The 20,349-nt window shown below is 35.4% G+C and overlaps 4 protein-coding genes across 6 annotated transcripts; 2 read left to right on the forward strand and 2 right to left on the reverse strand.

Moving 5' to 3' along the window:
* Positions 1-1,269: 1,269 nt before the first annotated feature.
* LOC130729264 (uncharacterized protein At2g39795, mitochondrial-like) lies at positions 1,270-3,975 on the forward strand. Its single transcript, XM_057580951.1, has 3 exons — positions 1,270-1,610; positions 3,215-3,555; positions 3,644-3,975. Exons 1-3 carry the CDS (start codon positions 1,338-1,340, stop codon positions 3,801-3,803), a joined length of 774 nt encoding a protein of 257 aa, XP_057436934.1. The 5' UTR covers positions 1,270-1,337; the 3' UTR covers positions 3,804-3,975.
* Positions 3,976-4,103: 128 nt separating this feature from the next.
* LOC130729263 (NADPH-dependent aldo-keto reductase, chloroplastic-like) lies at positions 4,104-6,741 on the forward strand. The gene is made up of 8 exons (XM_057580950.1): positions 4,104-4,515; positions 4,631-4,756; positions 4,852-4,902; positions 5,013-5,089; positions 5,339-5,426; positions 5,515-5,790; positions 5,890-6,135; positions 6,214-6,741. The coding sequence occupies exons 1-8, from the start codon at positions 4,513-4,515 to the stop codon at positions 6,298-6,300; spliced, it is 954 nt and encodes a 317-aa protein (XP_057436933.1). The 5' UTR covers positions 4,104-4,512; the 3' UTR covers positions 6,301-6,741.
* A 1,274-nt stretch (positions 6,742-8,015) lies between these two features.
* On the reverse strand, positions 8,016-15,523 carry LOC130729267 (delta-1-pyrroline-5-carboxylate synthase-like). 3 transcript variants are annotated; one of them, XM_057580954.1, is made up of 20 exons: positions 15,402-15,523; positions 14,189-14,260; positions 13,769-13,872; positions 13,204-13,306; positions 12,900-13,061; positions 12,511-12,788; positions 12,260-12,410; positions 11,940-12,104; positions 11,713-11,790; positions 11,379-11,468; positions 11,134-11,220; positions 10,945-11,031; positions 10,772-10,868; positions 10,567-10,670; positions 10,340-10,415; positions 9,694-9,844; positions 9,521-9,589; positions 8,743-8,809; positions 8,584-8,654; positions 8,016-8,391 (listed from the first exon to the last, which is right to left on the reverse strand). In XM_057580954.1, exons 3-20 carry the CDS (start codon positions 13,855-13,857, stop codon positions 8,310-8,312), a joined length of 2,007 nt encoding a protein of 668 aa, XP_057436937.1. In that variant the 5' UTR covers positions 13,858-13,872; positions 14,189-14,260; positions 15,402-15,523; the 3' UTR covers positions 8,016-8,309. The 3 variants fall into 3 exon arrangements, with proteins under 3 accessions (XP_057436937.1, XP_057436936.1, XP_057436938.1); XM_057580953.1 differs by lacking the exon at positions 15,402-15,523 and adding an exon at positions 14,853-15,164; XM_057580955.1 differs by lacking the exon at positions 15,402-15,523 and adding an exon at positions 14,335-14,439.
* Positions 15,524-17,462: 1,939 nt separating this feature from the next.
* LOC130729268 (uncharacterized) lies at positions 17,463-18,750 on the reverse strand. The gene has a single exon (XM_057580956.1). It carries the CDS (start codon positions 18,650-18,652, stop codon positions 17,909-17,911), a length of 744 nt encoding a protein of 247 aa, XP_057436939.1. The 5' UTR covers positions 18,653-18,750; the 3' UTR covers positions 17,463-17,908.
* Positions 18,751-20,349: the final 1,599 nt, after the last annotated feature.

Raw genomic sequence — 20,349 nt, forward strand, 5'->3', positions numbered from 1 at the left:
AGAAGCGACCGAGGAGGATAGTTCGTGAATAAAGAATTTGATGAATTTTGTGAGCAAAATGAAATTACTCATCAATTATCAGCTCCTAGAACACCCCAAAAAAGTGGAGTAGCTGAAAAGGAGGAATACATAACTCCAAGAGATAGTTAGGACCATGCTCAGTGAGACCAATCCCCCTAAATATTTATGTGTCGAAGCCGTTCACACTGCAAGCTATATTCAGAACATTTCACCGTAAATTCACCGTTCATTTTCTATCAGTTTAGACCGCCAGTAAATCAGTCAACCGATGTATTTAGTGTCTCGCCCATATGCTAATGGTCAATCAGTAACTTAACCATTTTAGATTACCGACAATGTTACCAACGACCAAAGCCGATATTAACCTTTATATAGTAGGGTTGGACATCACTTTCACCACACTACTCTTCTATTATCTTTTCTTCTTTCTCTTTGTCTTGTTCTTGTATTATATTTTTTGTTTTTTTTTTTTACGTTTTACTTTTTTTTTCATTTTGTAGTATTTGTTGTTTTTTTTTTGCAAAGAAAACATAAAAACAAAACACAAGAATAAGCTCCTAACCAACTCTCCTATTCGAAGCAAGAATAGTAAACACAATTGGTGGAACTGTCTCCCGAAACAGAAATTGAATTCATTGTCCTTGAGCCAAATTAGTCAATTTGTCCACCACAATTGTGTTGCAACTTTTATATGCATGAATGAATAAAACATCCTAATCCAGATGAAGATGTAGTTATCTAAACACTGAATTAGCCTCCTCTAAAGTCGGAAAAATAAGTCATCACAACCATTAATAATGGTTACCGAGTTTGAAAAGTCAATAATACAACTCAATCAATGATTTACTTACTTTACACCCTAAAATGAGTCTCTTACTTTAGAGGAGTCAAACCCATCAACATTATATATCGGAATTGAACTTAAACCACCATTGCGTAGAAGATCAGTAACTTAACAAGAATCAAATTAGGTTGACGTTGAGCCTTCTTAAAACATTTATGCTAGCAACATTGAATTGTCACATAATTCAAATCATAAAAAAAACACATAAAAAATACATGTGTAATGCACGAGTCACCACACTAATTAATTTAATTTGTGAAGATTTTTATTAGAAAACGAGAATAATAATTAAAAAAAAAGTCACTTAATTTATAATAATTAAAAAATTGAGGGAGTAAAGGTGCTAAAAAAACAATTGAGAGAAAAAAATGCAATTAATTCTATTATATATATATTGGAAAGAGCGCAGAAGTGAGAATACATTCAGAGTCCCCAAAACCCTAACCTTAAACCCTTTGTTCCGAACACCAAAATGGCCATGAACACAGTGCTTCGTCGAGCCTCCGCCGCCGCCGCCGCTGCATTGCCCCTAGCGGCACGTCGCGCGGTGGCCTCATCCTATTCCAGAGCCTTCCACAGCGCACTCTCTGTTCGGCTCCTTCTCCACCAAGAGAGAACTCCTGCTGTGCCCTCTTTCCGCTTCGCCAACGCCTTCGCAACGAAGACTAGTGCTGATGATAGCATCGTCCAGGTCCTCCAAACTGAGATCGATTGCGCTGTTGAAGACAACGACGCCAACCAGGAAGTAAATTTTCTTCACTTGTTTTTGTTTTCTTTTACACTCTCAAATTCTACTCAGGGTTAGATTGAAGGTTGTGTGTTATTTACCCTTTTGTGCAATTTTTATTTGTGTAGCATAATGGAATCGTTTTTGGATAATGGAATTGGTTGTTGTTGTTGGTTGTTTTATGCTTATCATTAACAATAATTAAGAGTACAGCAATGCTATATAGGCCGATAGTTTTTCAAGACGATTGGTACGAACGTTCATAATCATCAGAGTTGTAAATTTGAAAGGAATCGCAATGTTAATTGATTATGATACATGGATGGTGCTGATATTTACATGTAGGCTTTGATACATTTCGTCTGATGCTAGTTTGGCCCATCAAGCATTTTCCTTAAGATCATGATTGATTTCATAAGTCATAAACTTCTGCTGTTGTGCATTTGTGCTTTCAAGTGTTTGATCTTGTAATGGTTTAGGTGCATGCTTGAAACATGGTAGGTTTTTATATTTGGGAAAGAATCAAAGAAACTACGGTAGATTTTGTCACCTATTTTTGTAGTTATGATCTTATTTTTCTCTATATGTCCAGCTCTGGAGAGTACCATTCTCTGTCTTTGATCATTTACTCATCTTTGTATGGGATTACTGAATTTCTGCAGTTTTTGCCAGTTATCAACCAGTGTTGTCAAATCGCGATCGCGGACCATCGCGGTGAGCCAAAAATATGCTATTTCAGCCACTATTTAGAGGCGAATAGCGCGCTATAGTGGGCAATAGCGGCGTCGCGATTATCCAAAAATCCGCTATGCCGCTCTAGCCGCTATTTGATAACACTGTTATCAACACATGATATGACTTGGCTGGATTGAGTAATCTTGTCATCTATTAGAAGTTTATTGCTTCATGTGAAAAGCCGAAAAATTAGGTTGAAGTTCAGTTGGTTTTCTTTTTCACTTTTTTTTTTAAAATCTTTTGCGCAAACCTTTTAGATTAACTGTTCACCCTTCCTCATTTTTATTTGATATCATTGACCACTCATCTCTGTGCAATGTAAGTTTTTGTACATTATTTTATCCCCTTTGAGCTTAAACTTTACATTGTATGATTAGTCTGGTACCAATGTTTTGTTTTAAGACATGATTTCAAGTTAGTTTGACAAATACAACATTGGGGAGTTGCTATATGTTATGTTATAAGTATATTTCAAATTTTCAATAGCTCTTTGAATGTAGCTTTCCTTCAGTTGTTATTTGAATCCCTTGTGAATTTGCAAAAGCATCCTAGTATTGTTTAATTATGTACCTAATATTGTTAAATTATGCAAGTTATCTTTGGCATAAAAAAATGTACAGCAGTAACAGCTTTAGAGTCAACCTTCAAGGTTTTATTTGCCAGAAATCTTAAGAGACATTTATGTATTTTCCTGCCACATAAACTGTGTAGTTTAATGAATGCAATATATGGTGAATTAAACAGTTACCCTTATAAAGTAGTGTCAGATGCAGCCATAATCAGGGCACCCCTATTGTGATTTTATCGTTGGTTTTATCATTGGTAGATTTGCTTTTGATATTTACAGTCATGTTGAGTTCATTTTCTCTTTTGCGTAAATTTGCCAGGTTGAAGTCCCAGATGATTTTCCTTTTGAGATTGAGGACAATCTTGGAGAAAGAACGATACAACTAAAGAGACAGTACCAAGATGAAACTATCAAAGTTCAAGTTGACATCCCTAATGTTGCACCTGAAGAAAATGAGGACGCGGATGAAGGCGAGAATGCTGAGAAGAATGAGAGTGAATCTAGCATTCCTTTAGTTGTGAGTGTTTTCAAAGGAAATGGAGTGTGTCTGGAGTTTGGTGTGACTGCTTTCCCTGATGAGATTTCAATCGATAGCTTGTCAATAAAGCAGCCTGAAGAATCTGAAGACGACCAGCTGTCATATGAGGGACCTGAGTTCACGTAAGAATTTAGTGCATATGGTTTTTTTTAGTTTTATGATATAATAGACACATACTGAGTAGCATTTCTGTTTTGTTCGTTTTTACAGTGATTTGGATGAAAATCTGCAAAAGGCTTTTCTCAAGTATCTTGAAATCCGGGGGATCAAACCCAGTACAACCAACTTTTTGCAAGAATACATGTTTAGCAAAGACCACAAGGAATACTTAGTGTGGTTGAAGAACTTGAAGAACTTCATTGAGAAATGATTTTACAAAGGAACTGCTTCTTACTATTGAAATCATGAAATGTTGAAAAGGCCCTTGTTGTATATTTCTGGATTCAACTAATAATTTTAGAACACTTGGTGAACCATTGTTTAAGCTTCCTATGTAGTTTAATATCACCCTCCAATTTGTGGCCTGAGTTGCTTCCTATTTATTTTTTGCCTGTCATAGTTGAGATAGAAATTTCTTGTTCACTGCTTATTATAGTTTGGCTAGATAAAGTTGGCTATAATCCATCATTTCCTAGATAAAAGACTATTATAAATAAACCCGTATCTAGATAAATAAATGTATATAAAAGTTGAGCAGTGAGAAAATTTAATATATTTGTATCTAGATAAATAAATGTATTATAATAGTATTGTTATAAATTTAAATGATTTATTTATCTTAACCACAAATACACACTGGTACTCACACAGATACTTCTAAACCCGGTAAAAATTCTCATAATAAACATCTATGTGGATATAGAGCAAATATAAGTGCATGTAAGGACAACTTTCCTTCCGTTATTTTGTGATGCTTTGTTTTATTTTTCAATGCATTTATTGGTTACTCTGAAGTTACAGTTAAATAGTTAATAGAGTCATGCAATGATCCATGTTTTTCTCCTAAACCTTTGATATGTAACACATGCCGTACACATAATATTTGCTTCAACGAAAAACAAAATTAAACTGCCTCAGTAATGGTGTGCATTGCTGCCTTTGGATTTAAAATTTCAAAGTTGAATCGTTTTTATTCTTCTTTTCTTTCTTTACGAGATTATTGTTGTTTTTCAATCTCTTGCTTTGGTTGATATACAGGAGAACATGGACAAAGAAATTCTGCATTTTGATCTGAATACTGGTGTAAAGATACCATCAGTTGGTCTTGGAACATGGAAGGCTCCTCCAGGTGTTGTGGGTGATGCTGTTGTTGTTGCAGTCAAGGTGTTTGTGTTTTTGTCTCTATATTTCTTTGTTCCTCCTGTGTTTAATGTGCTAAATTTTTTCTTTGATTAACATTATCCAAATTCATAGTGCAGGCTGGCTACAGGCATATAGATTGTGCGCGGGTATATGATAATGAAAAAGAGGTCATTGTTTTCTCCTAATGGTTAATTTAATATTCTGGGTTGTTCAAGAAAAAATTGTTTTTTTTTTTGTTTTGCCTTGGTTTATACTAGGTAGTTTGGATTTGATGCAGGTAGGGGAGGCGCTGAAAACACTGTTTTCTTCTGGGGTAGTGCAGCGTAGTGAAATGTTCATCACATCAAAGCTATGGTATGTGCTGGGACTAATTCTGATCCTCCATTCCAGTTGACCTCGCTTTATCTGAATTAAGCTTTTAATGTGCTTTGAGGGATTAGACTTGAGATCACATAGTATGGATTTCATTCATTTTTTATTTTAGTGAAAGTATTGAAATCCAAGAAAGAATGAAAAATAAACCTAAAATTCCATTTTGGTATTGTACATTGCTGTCAGCAGTAATGAACTCCCTCAGGTTTCTTGAAATTTTTATGCATACAGGATCAGTGATTGTGCACCTGAAGATGTCTCAAAGGCACTGGCAAGGACGCTAGAGGACTTGCAGCTTGACTACATTGATTTATATCTTGTATGTTTCTTGATTTCAATGTTGCCTGTAAAATTGATGCAGAAACTGGAGATGCTGTTATGAATTTTGATAGTAAATTTTGTCACAGATGCATTGGCCTTTTAGGACAAAGCCAGGATCCCGAGGTTGGGGCCCTGAGGTCATGGCTCCCTTATGTCTTCCAGAGACATGGAATGCAATGGAAGGTTTATTTGCCTCCGGTCAGGCACGTGCGATTGGCGTAAGCAACTTTTCAACTAAGAAGCTGCAAGACCTGCTCAGATATGCTAAGATTCCACCAGCAGTTAACCAAGTTGAATGTCACCCAGTTTGGCAGCAGCCTGCTCTTCATAATCTGTGCAAGTCTACTGGTGTTCATCTCACAGTATTGCTCTTACTAATCTAAATTATGTCTTCCTTTTTCTGTAGTGTGTATTTGAGATTTTGTGGCTTGCATTTAGTTAACAACATTGCATTCTTACAGGCATATTCTCCTCTGGGCTCTCCAGGGTCATGGGTAAAGGGGGAAATCTTGAAGGAACCAGTGTTGATTGAAATTGCTGAAAAACTTAATAAGTCTCCAGCACAAGTGGCTTTGCGCTGGGGACTCCAAAGTGGCCACAGTGTTCTTCCAAAAAGTGTAAATGAATCTAGGATCAAGGAAAACCTTAGTTTATTTGATTGGTGCATCCCACCAGAGCTCTTCTCAAAGCTCTCACAGATTCACCAGGTTTGATCAGTGCCTTAAAATAAGTACATATCTAATATGATAGTTTATTGATTTTAATTTCTTTTTTGCATCATACAGCAAAGGTTACTTCGAGGGGACTTCGCAATCCATGAAAGTTGTAGTCCATACAAAAGTCTTGAAGAATTGTGGGATGGAGAAATATGAAACAGAGTTGTCATGCTTTCATTAGAAGAAGCTCAGGATGTTATTTGATATTGAATTCTTATCCCCTAATGCAAACTCAAGGAATGTCTACTGACAACTTTGTTCATGACTAAAGATGATAACCTGTCTTCTAGGGGTTTTAAGTAAATCTCCATGTATGAATAGAAGAAGCACAGATGCATTCTTTATTTGGTTATGAGATCTTCATTAAAACTTCCCCCTTTCTCTCTGAATTTGTTATTGATGGAAGAAAAATAAACAGAAAACAACTGCACACAAACTTGCAGTTGATTGCAATAGCAGATTATAACCAGAGAAAAGGTCTTGGCTTTCTATATACAATTTGGATTTCTCTATATTCTGCAAATTGTGGTAATCTGAATCCTCTGATTATAATACATTGGAAATTTTACGAGCTAATAAAAGACGTTATGTGGAGCACTGTTTAGGTTTACAGTAGAACATGTTCTTTTCAGCTTTTGTGAAATAGCTTCAAATAATCCACAGTGAAGGAAAACATTCGAACTGACTTTTTTTTTTATTGAAGTAGCCATGTGTATATATATTTTTAAGAGTATAGATTTATCCTTCTATAAATCCTTGCACATACTTATTCTGGTAGTTGGGTGAAGTCGCCGTCTCCGATGGAATTCCCCCTGACCCTATCCGCCTCTCATTCACGGCCGACTAGATCGCTCACCAAATCCCCTGGGCCCTGACCACGAGCATAATGGTAACCAACAGGAATCTCGTTAGCCTGTTGTCATAACCAATGACATTTATGTCACTTTGCTAACATCCTGTCAGAGGTCGTCGCCCTAGCATCCAATGCACATATGTGGAGCTCGATGCCCCTTGTGCAGTAGGCAAACTCCCCCTGATTGTCAAAACCGAGCGTTTGCCAAAAGATCCAACAACTAGTAGTTGAGCTCGTACAAAGTACTCATTGCTGCCTCGGTTCCCTCCATATTTGCTTTCCTATAAAAGCTACAAGCACTCTATTAGATCCTTTTCCAGTTCCCTATCTATGATCTTTTCCCTGTCAAACTTAAGCAACAAAGCGACATCGCAGGGACCCCTCGGATCTGCTTCAGATTCCACCCAAAATCATGCTTCCTTTATCAAGATCCATTTTATAATTCAATTGCCTAAGACATGCTCCCACAGCAATGCAGATTCAATGTGGTAATTTGTGGGTTTGGAAAGGTTTTGGATTTTATTGGTTCAAAAGTTCGAAGGTTCTGGGTATGTTTTTAGATTTGTTCATCGGTTGTTGTTGTTGATTAGATGAAGATGGTTCTAGTATAGTAAATGTAAAAATTAAATTAGTTTAATTAATTATGGATCAAATTTATTTTTGTGATTTTTAATTTTTTGTTAATAATTTTAATTTAATTTAATTACTTATTATTTATTGTGGTAAAATTTAATTGAAACTGACGTGGATAAAGCCACATCAACATTTGTCTGCCACTCAGCTATTCCGCCGGAGCTACACCCTCCGGCAAGGACCAATGGCAAACTTGTTGACGGCTGCAATCATAGGGACACGGATCAAAATATTTTCCGAAGAGGGACTAAATGTGAACGACCTTATAAATTGATACCATTTGCTTTCAGTCATGTTCAGTTGCTCACCATACCATTACTCACAATATAAGTTAGATTATCAAGAAGAATAACAGATTAACAGATATATAATTATGCAACTTGACAAGGATATAGCTTCAGATGGCCTGTGTCGATATATATATTCCTGTGTCACTGCTTCACTGAAATTCTGTTTCACATAGCTAAATAAAGTCATTCATAGTTATTTTCTTTCCCCTGAATACCCTCCAGATGAGAAAAAAAATATATCTGGAAAGGGATGAATGAATAGTTAAGATTATACAGTGCCAGCATCATAGCAGCTTCTGTATATGAAAATAGAACAGAAAATAGCTGTGGGTTTGATGAGGTGAACACCAGTAATCCATAGTAGCTTAAACTAATCTCTAACTATCTAGTTATGCTTTTATTGGCAGTTCCTTGTAAGTATAAGTGACCCCTCGATCGCCATCTACCACTTGTCCCGTCCCTCTCAATATCCTGCATTATTTCAAGGTAAGATTTAGTCTAACAGAAAATGTATGAAGTCATAATCTTGATGGTAAAATAGCATTCACGTATTAAATAATGTTCAAGCACAACTCTAGCAATTTTATTAATAGTTGTAAAAGTTTGTTCACTTGGTGTTTTTTCTTTTAATAATACAAACTAAGACATTGCATAATTTCGTACCATCTATTTGATAATAACCCCTCAACTCCTACAGGGCCACGGGCATGAATTCTGCTTGTGCTTATTCCAACCTGAACAACAATGAATATCAAAGAAAGTTGAAAAAACATGAATTACAGTGCTGCTATTAGCACAATGTGCTTTTGGAAAGTGCACTACCTCTGCACCAAGCCCAAAGCGTGCTCCATCACAAAACCTTGTACTTGCATTGTGGAATACAGCAGCACTATTTGTGCATCAGGCAAAAATCCATATTCAACAGTCAGCAAAATCAAGTTAAAAACAAAAAAAAATGTAGAAAACTTGAAAGACATAGAAGCATGAATTCTATTTAAATGTTAAAGTAATTATGTCCAAATGAAATATAGTACGGGTCGTCAATGCGCGTAAGAGGTAAAGTCGAAGACTTTGAAGAAGCAATTCATTCAGGACTAGATGTGAAGGTAGAAACGCAGAGGTGGAGATAAAGGATAGAAAAATACATTATGATCCTCAGAAGTTCTATGATTAGTTTAGAGGATTAAGTAAGAAGTAATAATCTTCCTACCGATCAAGCCTTGACCTTATCCACCTTGATATGCACTGATCTATCAATATTGTAATTCACCCTACAAAGTTTGTTCTGTTGATGGTAATCAAGTTCAACATATGTGACGATCTTAAGTTCAATTCCCCCAATGCATGTAATATCTTCTGATTTATTGTTTTATTCTTGCATTACAATCTTGATGGAACTCATGAAAAGCGCCGAACATGAAGACTTAGATGTTGGGGAAAATATTAATCCAATATTAATGAATGTACAGGTTTGTGGTTCAGACAAATCACAGCAGGCATTTGAAGTAAACTGACATATCATCATGCTAGTTTAGTATCTTTTAGAACTAGGAACTGGGCAAAGGATCAAACAACGCTGCTGTGAAAAGTCTACACTTACCTGTCAACTTGACTTAAGAAAGTTTTAGCAACTTCACAGTCTTCTGTAACAATGCATTCAGTATGAGAACTGCAGAAAAAGGAAAGAAAGACAGAGACTTTTAAGAGAACAATGTTCATGATATATAGCATCAAAATTCAAAACATAGTTTTTGAAAGTGAACCAAAACTTGCCTTCCATGTTCATGTATGTGGTTAATGGCAGCAGATACATCATCTACAATTTCAACTGTACAAGCCAGTGAACTATACTCATGATGAAAAGTGTCTGCTTCAGTGATATTTAACAAGGCACTAGCTTTTGATCCACCATATAGTTGAACACCTGAAAATAGATAATTTGACATTTGAGCTCAGAATCAAGGTACTGATTTCCTCATTTCCCAATTTGTTAGCTTGCGTTATTTCCATTTGTCCACGTTTTTCCAGTTATTCATGTCCTAGCAATCGTATTTGATCAAAGGGAGCGGAGGGAGGCCGAAGGGAGGGGAAATAAACCACTTCTTATTTGGTTTAGGTGGGGTGAGATTTTAAAACAAATTTACTTATATTGCCCTTATTTTCAAAATGTAATTTTGGTTTTCAAGATATATGTAGACATTTAGTCAAACAATTTATCTCTCCTATAAATTCTTCAACATTTGGATTGGAATCAAAATTGAGTTAGAAGAAAGCAAATGGACATCAGTAAAACTAATATGTCAAAACTACTTATTTAAATGGTGCTAAAGATGAAGCTAATAAGTATTGAAAAAGAATAAGAAGTTCCAATTAATGCATGTTTCATTCATTGTAAGTTATTTTGCAACTAAGGTCAAACCTTCACGTTGGAGTTCAGCAACAAGTTCTTCAAGTCCACCATTTTCTGATAGATCTTTGTGTACAAGAAGGGTTTCCTAAGAAAATCAGGACAGAATATCGTAATGAGCAAAGTTCATAGATTTAATTCACATCTTGAACAGAAAATGAAGAAAACTCAAAAGGAGATGTGGATGTAGATGATGATGCCCTGGTCGGAGCATTGCAGAGAATGTGAATTGTAATTACCATTGCATTGCATGCTGCAGGATAATCAACCTTTGCATCCCTAACAATCTTCTTTGCCATATCCATATTAGCTGTTTTATCAACATATACATGGCATATTCCATCTGCATGACAAACATAAAAATTTAATAGAATCGTTTTTTTTATAATTTTAACTTAAATGCTTTTAATTCATAAAAATAGGAAACTTAAATGCTTTTATTACCAGCATGACCAAGAACAGGAATCCTTGTTGAAGCCTTGATTTGAGAAACAAGTTTACTACTGCCTCTAGGGACCACAAGATCTATCACGTCATCAAGCTGTGACAGAGTTTAATTAGTTGAAAATAATCTCAGACAAATAGAGGTTAGGAATTTTACTTGTAGTATCATCCACCTTGAGCAGATCTGGAATTTCTTCTCTTGAAGTTACAAGCCCGATAAGTTTGTTACCAACTTTATCAGGAATAACTGATGTAATGACCTACAATAATGAAGAAGTTAAAGAGGAAAAATTAATAGTAAACTTAAAAATATGGCAAAGAAACAACAGAGTTCTGATTTGCATTCATCAAGTAAAATAAACCTTGTGTAGGACTGCATTTGACCGTTTGGCTTCCTTTCCTCCTTTAAGCAGTAAACCATTTCCACTTCTTATTGCCAATGCAGCTATCTATTAACAAATTCAAACAGTAATCTTAAAGATTAATATTCAATAAACTTAACAAATTTGTATAAATTTCAGAATCATAAGTCAAAAATTAAAATATTGGAGCTCTGATTTTTAATTAATGCTGATGTTGGTAAGAATTGAGAAGGAATTATCTTAACCTGAACAAGAGCATCAGGCCGAGACTCAAATATAACCAGAAATACACCCAAAGGACATGATATTTTCTCCAGGATGAGTTCATCTGCTAGCTGGAAACAGAGAAGTAATCAGAACTATCAAAATGAATGTTGAACGATGGAATGCAAGTTTTCATAACATTATCACTTTCCTGAAATTCCTATAGCATAATTGCATAAATCATTGTTGGAAACATGTTACATTGTTCAAATATGTCAAAAATGAAAACTGTCGAATATTTTACAATATCACAGAACCAATTTCACGTGTTATTTAATAACTGGTCAATGACATGATTATTTAGGGGGTTTTGACCTCAGTTCTCTTTATCATCTGACCAATGGGTTCTTCCATGTCTGCCAGCATGCGAACAGACTTTACAAGACTAGACATCTGAAAATCCAAAAACAAAGGTTAGATAAAAACATGCTCACTAAATGAGAAAATTTTAGGAAGCCTGCTGTGGAAAGTGAGCAAATCAGAATGCTGAGCAAATCATCTTTCAGTAATTCATGTCAGATGGTAACTAATAAAGTTCTTGCCTTTTCGGGTCTCAGGGTTAAACGTGATATCAATGATTTCTCATATCCAGCCTCTTCTGCATCAGCAACATCAGCTCCATTCTCAAGCCTTATCATACTATCATTATTCTCTAATGCATCAGCCATATCTAGCAATATTTGCCTCCTCTCTTCAGAATTTAGAATCTGCAGCCAAAAGCACCAATATACAAATGAAACAACTTATCTGAGCTCATTACGTTGGCAACAACCAAAAACGAAATTAAAGTTAAATTCCAACTTGAAGAAATTTACGACAGTAAACCTTGCACTTAACATTCCAAATATGTAACCTTAATTACCTGAAGTCTTCTAGAACTATCACGTGCGGAAACTGCCATTTCATGTGCACTCACTTCCTTTATGCTGGTCCACATATGAGCATCTTTATGAAAGACAGTACCAATTTTTTCTCCTTGAAGCACTCTCATGATGTTATTTGTTGCATAGCCACTGCAAAGGAGGTTGAAATAGAATTCAAGAATATTTATTTTTAGGTCAATACTTTACTCACGGTATCAGTAATAGCTTAGTGAAATAAAACCGAAGATACCTAGTAATAATCACAGGTGTGCCAGCATAGGCAGAGCAAACAGCAGCATTAACTTTGGCAGTCATACCACCTCTTCCCAATCTTGACTTGTCTCCAAAAGTAATTTCTGTTTGATGTTTTTCTTTTACATATGTGTGAATTAACTTTGACTTTGGATCAGTTGGAGGGCCACTGTAAAGGCCCTCAACATCACTCAATAAAACAAGGAGGTCAGCTTTAAGTTCCAGAGCCAATAGACCAGCCAAGCTGTCATTATCCCAGAATATTCCAGAAGAATCCTGCAGACAGTGCTCGCAAGAGAAGATTATTATGTCACAAAACCACTAAAGTAAAACTAATACATTTTAAGCAGAAAAAGTTTTCTCAAAAACAAAAAATAAGGTTCATACCTCATATGGTGCCTTCCTAGTACTAACAGCATCATTTTCATTGAAAACGGGGATAACCCTTAAATCTAATAATGAGTTCACAGTATCTGATAGTTGTTTTCTGAAACCTGTATCCCTAAAAAACCCATCATTCACTAGAAGTTGGGATGAAGTCACATCAAGCTGCACCAGGAAAGTTACATATTAACATCAATATAGATAGGAGATACAAGCAGATTAATAAACACATGTTAATGGATTATTGCAACAGATACATATATAAGATTCGGGACATATTTAATCAAAAACTTAATTTTGTTAGCACCTGGCTAAACATGATATCATATAGGGCCATGAGACTACTCTGCCCAACAGCTGCACATGCTTTGCCATCAAGTTCTCCTTGCGGCTTCTGAAGATCAGAAAAGCTGCATAACAAGTAGACACTTTATTTCAAGCTCATTATTTTCATCCTCTATCGCTCAAACTCTACCTCATGTCAACAGAACCATGAAAAATTCGCACAAGATCTTTCAAATTTCAATGCTATGCTGGTTTATTCATAGTTAAACAAATCAGAAAAAGGAAGCAAGCTTGGAGTGAACAATGAAAAACTTGAATTACTTCTTGATTTGCAAAAAGTTTGCACAATAACTAGTTTTTGTTCTGCTGATCTGATGAAAAGATCAAATCATTTACTTTTGTTTTTCTTTACATTTCTATTGCTTACGAAAAAAAAATACTATTTTTCGGAACATCACTACCATCAGAACTAATAGCAATTTTTACGAACAGATGTAATGAAATCAAGAACAAGTTATTATTTGAAACTTGGATTCATGCCTTTTAAAAATGTCCAGCAACTATAGCAAAAGAGAAAGAACAAAAACCTGCTATTGGCTAATCTGCGATATCTTAGTCTTTGGCGGCCAAGACCAACTGCACCTGAAGTCACCAATATAACCTCATACCCCTTCATATTTAGTTCTTTAAGCTGCAGTAAGGATGATCACTTTCAGATGCAACAAAAATTACATGACCAGTGAGGAATATCGAACACATGTAATTTTTGTAATGTACAACTACCTACCATTCATCTTCAACAAGACTAGAGCAAAGCAGAACAATGATTTAGTTGCAAATACTCCAGCTATAAATCTTAATTACCCTTAATTTATGAATCCCTTCATGTTTAAATTAAAAAATATATGGAATAAAATGTGGCATCTTACTGGATTTTGCTCTACCGTGATTTTTAATTGCCATTAAGATATAAGTTTAGATTTGTGCTAAAAGATTTATGCCTTTACCTGCTCACAGAGAGCTCCTATTCTTCCCAATGCTAATCTTCCATCACTTCGAGTAACCACAGCTGTTCCAACCTTCAAGTATTGCAAAATAAATAAATGTTTAATTGTAGAACTATATCAAAACAAAAAAACACCAATCGTATTACCGATGAGATGCTAACACACAGAAAGTAAACAATCTAGAAGTACAGAATTATGGAAATAAAGAATCGACGTAAATGGGGGAAATGAAATTCAAGGCAATTAGAAAAGAAAACCAAATGGATGATTCAAATAAACGACTCCAAAAGCTTAAGTTGTTGGGTACGCTAAGTCACATAGCATCTTATACTATGTCAAACAACCAATTATCGCAAAAGCTTAACCATTTGGGTACATCATATGATATTATGTCAAACAACCAATTATCTCAAAAGCTTAAGCGGTTAGGTAAGAGTAAAATGTAACATAAACATCTAATGCTTTATTTATTTATTGATTCAATAAGATAGATAAATTTCGTCAAGATCTTGTTTTTCAAGTTCATCTATGTACATCTACCATACCAATCAATCCACATATATGACATGATCTCCATATAGTTTTACACCAGAAAAAACTGAGCAACTATTTTTCAATGAATATGATGAAGGAAGCTGGAGTGAGTTGTTGTTGTTGGTTGTACCTTGACGACAACACGCTTGACACCCTTGACAAAAGCTCGGGTAGGATCCATGGAGCCCATGAGAAGGGAGAGCACAAGAGCAACAACACTGAACACTGATGTTGGGAGAAGAAGAAGAAGAATGGAAAAGAAAGAGAGAGAGACACACACGCGCAACGGAAGGTAAAGAGACGCGGCGAGGCTGCCACGTAGAGTACGATGCTTTTTCCGTGCATTGTCAAGTCTGTCAAATTCACGACACAATATCCGTGATGCATTGCTTGTCTTCTCACTATCTTACATTTGGCTACGCCACCACCTTCACCTCTCTACACTACTACTTTCCCATTATCTTGGAATTATTTTCATTTTTTTATTAAGAATCAATCAAGAGGGCTACTCCCCTTACATATAAATATAATAATAATATAAATAATGATTTTTATGAAACCTTTTATTTTCAATTAATCAAAGAATTAGTCTCGAAGGATAACTCAAGTACGAAAAACTGAAGACATATGAGTTGGGAGAGGGAGGTACAAGGATCAATCATTAAAGGTTGTAATTTACCTAGACAATTAGACATCCAACCCGTAATCGCAACGACCCAATTGCAAGAGCGGAGCTCTACCAACTGAGCTATATCCCCCGAGCCAAGTGGGCCATGCATGAAGGAGTCAAGTCGATAACCCTCCCCCCGCCTCCCGTCAATCCCACGAGCCTCTTATCCATTATCAATTCTCATTCCATCACGGCATCAAAATCTAAAATTCACATTGGGTTTAGAAAAAAATTAATTAATGAATTATGATTTTTATACATCTAAATATGGACCGTCCTAATACCACAAGTTCGAACTAATTATACCTGTTATGAGGTTAGGCATCTAAGTACCCTATAAGCTATTCACAATTCTTCTATTATTTTTTTTTTATTTTCAAAAACTCTAACCTTATGAGTTATGACTTCAATCTCTAACAATATCAAAGACATCTATCCTGGGAAGGATTGAAGATGATATCCAGAATTATTAGACTTTGGGAGATTCTGAGCTTCAAAAATGCTAATATCTCATAGACTATGAAGTGGTTCTTCTTGATGTAAATGTTGTTTTCCACTTTTTTTTTATTCAGAGCAACAAAGTATAATTATAAGGTCAATTTTTATTCTGATGTAGTAATACTCAATAACTTTCTAGTGCTCAATTTAACGTTTTATTTAATTATTCATTCCTGTCTTTCATATTTCAATCATGCATGCCACGAGTTAAATACTAGTATACTATTAAAGTAAAACTTAAACCATTCAATTTATTTTCTATATAATGGAATATTAACTTTCTTTTTGTTAATCTCAACTAATATATTTTCACAGTCGAAAACTGTGAGATTAACCATTCGCCTCACGGTGTCACTGAGGCAATATTAACTTTTGTTTATTACTTTATTACTAATCATTCATCCATAATAAATCTACACACACAAAATTAGGGGTGTAATCGAATCGGATTAGTTCGGATTTTAGAGATGTAAATGTCCGAACCAATCAAACATGTTCGGTTTGGATTGATTCGGATTTCATGATTTTTACTTCTAAATCAGAACCAAACCAACCCGATCTCAATCGGATTGTCGGATTTAAAATAAAAAAATATTATTTGGAAATATGCACGAAAATTATTCTAAAAACATGAAAAATTAAAAAAAAAATAGAAAAATCTAACATTTTTAAAGAACAGAACAATTGATAATGACATAATCTATATAATCTAAATAAAACTAACATATCTAATTCAAATATAAATATGTAATGTAATGGGCTAAAAGTGTGTGAGCTTAATGAAAAAAATTCTTAATTCATTGGGTTGGTTCGGATTGATCGGTTTTCAATCCCCAAATTCGATACCCGAACCGATGGTGATCGGATTCAGTAAAATAAATCCGTACCAAACTAATGATCAAATCCAACCCACCATAATGTGTTCGTTTCAAATAAGATTCACGGATCAGACCATACCTGTTTACACCCCTACAAAAAATTCATCCATAATTATTTTTCTCTCTCCTTCCCCCACCCCTTTTCACTCATTTTAGCTAGCAATTTTATTTTTATAATTAAATATGGGATAAATAATAATACAATAATGTTGTTATTGTCATTCCACTCCCATTGCACTTTAGCCACGTCCGTATAAGTTTTATTTATGAGTTTTGATTTATTGACACTTAAGTTAGATTTTTCTTCCATTTCATTCCTACACATTTTTTTAGCACTCTCATATGCATCATGTGAAATTTTTGTGTATGTGTGATGATACAAATCCGTGAGGGGGTTTGGACTTTGGTCACAACCATTGTTTTCCCCTTAAATAGCCTAGTCAGCGAACTGAGTTGGATGAGAGAGAGAGTGTGTAAAGTAGGGATTGTGCTGAAAATTTGGGATCGAATTTTCTCCGACTTCAAATTTTAAACAGAGAAATTGTTCTCTCACCCAAATTCGCTATGCAAGTGGTTAAAATTCGCTTCTTCATCCCCTTTTTATGCATTTATCCGAATTGTAAGAGACTAAAATTGGCTTCTTTGTTTCTCAACAGGGAAGATGTTATTGATGTTGATGACAACGGTGGGAGACTTCACTAAATCACCTCATTCTTGTAATCAAGCATATCAAACTCTGGTAAGTGATATATTGCCTTTATTTTTCATGCTTTGTTCATTTAATAATATGATCAGAAAAAAAAAGAATAAATAAAGAGACGAATAAGGTAAGATAGTAATACTGCCCGTAAAAATATATACCATAACAAACAGAAAATATAAAATTCAAATTTAGATAGTAGGATAGAGCTAGAATTAAAATAACCATAACAAACAGAAAATATAACCAGAAACTTCTTCTAAACTGTCTTAACCACACTCAATGTCTCTAATTTCTCCTCCTTAGCTTCCGTAATCAAGTGACACAGACCATTTGTTAGAGCAGATGTTGAGGTCAAAGATGCTTTTAATATGCTAAGACACTGCAACAAGACAACAAAGTAATTCAAATGAGCCTTTGCTACAGAATCTCACGTTAAATCACTCAGCTATAGTACATACAAGCTTCAAATAAACATAGCATGAAGTATCAACAACCGTAAGCGACAAGTTAAATTCCCTTACCTCCTTGAGACCAAGGGTGACAGACTTTTCCTTGAGGTCACTAAGAGGAGTTCCTAGACGGTTTATCAAATATACAATTGAGATTGGAGAAGCTGGTGTAATCACCAAGTCGTCCGTAGCAATGTATGTTGCTCCTCCTTTGACACCTTCAGGAGCTGCAGATAATTCAGGATTCACCAAAGACATTTGCACAAAACGACCATTACCCTTGTCCTCCTCAGTTATATACAAATCATTATGATTTAAACTTTCTACAAAACTACTGCGTTGATAGTAACAACGGTATCGAGGCTCGTAAATTGGCAATATCAGATTGCTTAACTTGGGATGCAAGGCCGGGCGAGGATCAATGAGCCTGTTCTTAACCTCTTTTGAGGTTAAATACTTTTCATTTAAATTAGCAATGCTTTTGTACAGTTCATCAACACTGCCCAGATCAACAGTACTGCCCAGAGAACAATTTCCTGCCAAAACACGTGCTACTCCTCCCAAGGGGAATGTAAGGAAACTTAAAAGGAATTCTACAAAATCTTTTGCCCCCTGAGCAAACAGTACCTTGCCATCTGATATCCTTATTACTAACTTGAGATTTATCTGAATGCTACGGCTCGGGGTGATACGGCTATTACTCTTAATACCGCATGGAAGAAATCTTGGCATTTTGAGTAGTGGTGTCTTTCTTAAAAAAGTGTCTGTCAGAGTTGACTTGGAGATGGAGAGCAATGAACATTTAAGCAGATCTAGTACCTGAATGCATAGAAATGAAACACAAAAGATTATAGCAATGCCATAAATGAAATTGTTGGAATTTAAAATATATAGAAAGGATACAATGAAACTTGCTCCCCAGTTTGAGTGGTAGCAGCCATGGTACCAATGTGTGACTGTGAACCTAAACCCCTAACAAACAAATGTGTATGAGGAAAATTGGAAATCAAAAACTTATTATATATACCGATCTGTTCTGCAGGTTGTTCTATTGTTGGAGATATTGGGGTTACACGGATAGGCAGGATATGGTTAATTAACATAATTCTGTTTTTTTTCTTTTTTAAACGTAAGGATAATTCTTTTTTATTTTTTAAACGTACGGATAAATCAAATTTTGATTTCCAACTTTTCTCATATATAAGGGTCAACTCTTGGATGCTCTCTTGTGAGATAGGGTTCTGGTACCTTCTAATTATTGACCAATGAAAAAATTATCAAATATTTTATCCTTTGTATTTCCACATAATTTTATTTTATACTGCAACAAATAATATTGGGTGATTCGTCCCTCTCTGTGACGGTGGCGAGGTTCCCGCGTCCCAATTTCGAAGTCTGGGGTGATAACAGGATCAGAGGAGATGGACGGGTGGAACTGGAAGGGGGTTTGGCTGGGAGCTGGATAGAGACGGTTCGGCGTACGTTTCCCCCTTCTGAGGATGAATCTTTGATGATAGCTGGCCTTTCTAGAGAGGTTTCTTTGCCCCTCTGTTTCCCTCCTCTGGTCCTTTTCCCTGAGATTTCTTGTGCTGGTAGTTCCTTTGTTGCCTCGCGGCCTCGGGGAAGTCCCAAGAATTCTGAGAAAGGAGGTGGAAAGAAGTCTAGCCAGACTGATAGCTCCAATGGGACTGGGTCATTGGAAGGAGTTGGTTCGGAGTCAACAGGGAGAGAGCTGTTGGTGCTACCGGCAGAGCTGTCGAATCCTTATGGAGTCTTGACCAGAGCACGAAATGCCTTGTTGATGGGGAAGCGGTTGGGCATGGAGTATGATTGCTCAGATTCTGTTGCCCTCTCCCAGATTGCTTCTCAAATCATGGCGAGAAGGTCTTCTTAGGGTTTGAGTAGGGAAGTTTTGTTTTTGGGTGTTGTTTGTCTTTGGGGGGTTTTGGGAGGTTTTTGAGAGGTTCTTTGGGCTTCTTTTCCTCTATTGGTGCGGTTTTTTTTTTGCTTTGGTTGGGTTAGTTGGTGTTCTTATTGATTTTTTGTGCCCTTGTGAGGAGGGTTTGTACATCTCTTGACTATTCCCTCATTAATATTATTTTGCTTTCGAAAAAAAAAACAAATAATATTATATAACTTAACCAAAAGTATATTTGTACAATGAATTCAAAAACTTGACGATACAAAACTTTTCAAGTACAGGGTTCAAATCCTACTGGTAACAGAGTATTCCAAAAAAATAGTTTTCAATCCCCTAAAATTAATTGAGCTGTTATATCTTATGAGTTCTTTTTTTTATATCTAACAATATATTTGAATTTAGCACATTGAAATTTATAAAAAAACAATTTTGGTTTATACTTTTTACTTCTAATTCTAAGATAAAACTATTTTATATTTTTAACTTTTATGACGGCCTTTAGCTATAG

This window comes from Lotus japonicus, chromosome 1, assembly GCF_012489685.1.
Source record: "Lotus japonicus ecotype B-129 chromosome 1, LjGifu_v1.2".
In the NCBI taxonomy this organism is placed as follows: domain Eukaryota; kingdom Viridiplantae; phylum Streptophyta; class Magnoliopsida; order Fabales; family Fabaceae; genus Lotus; species Lotus japonicus.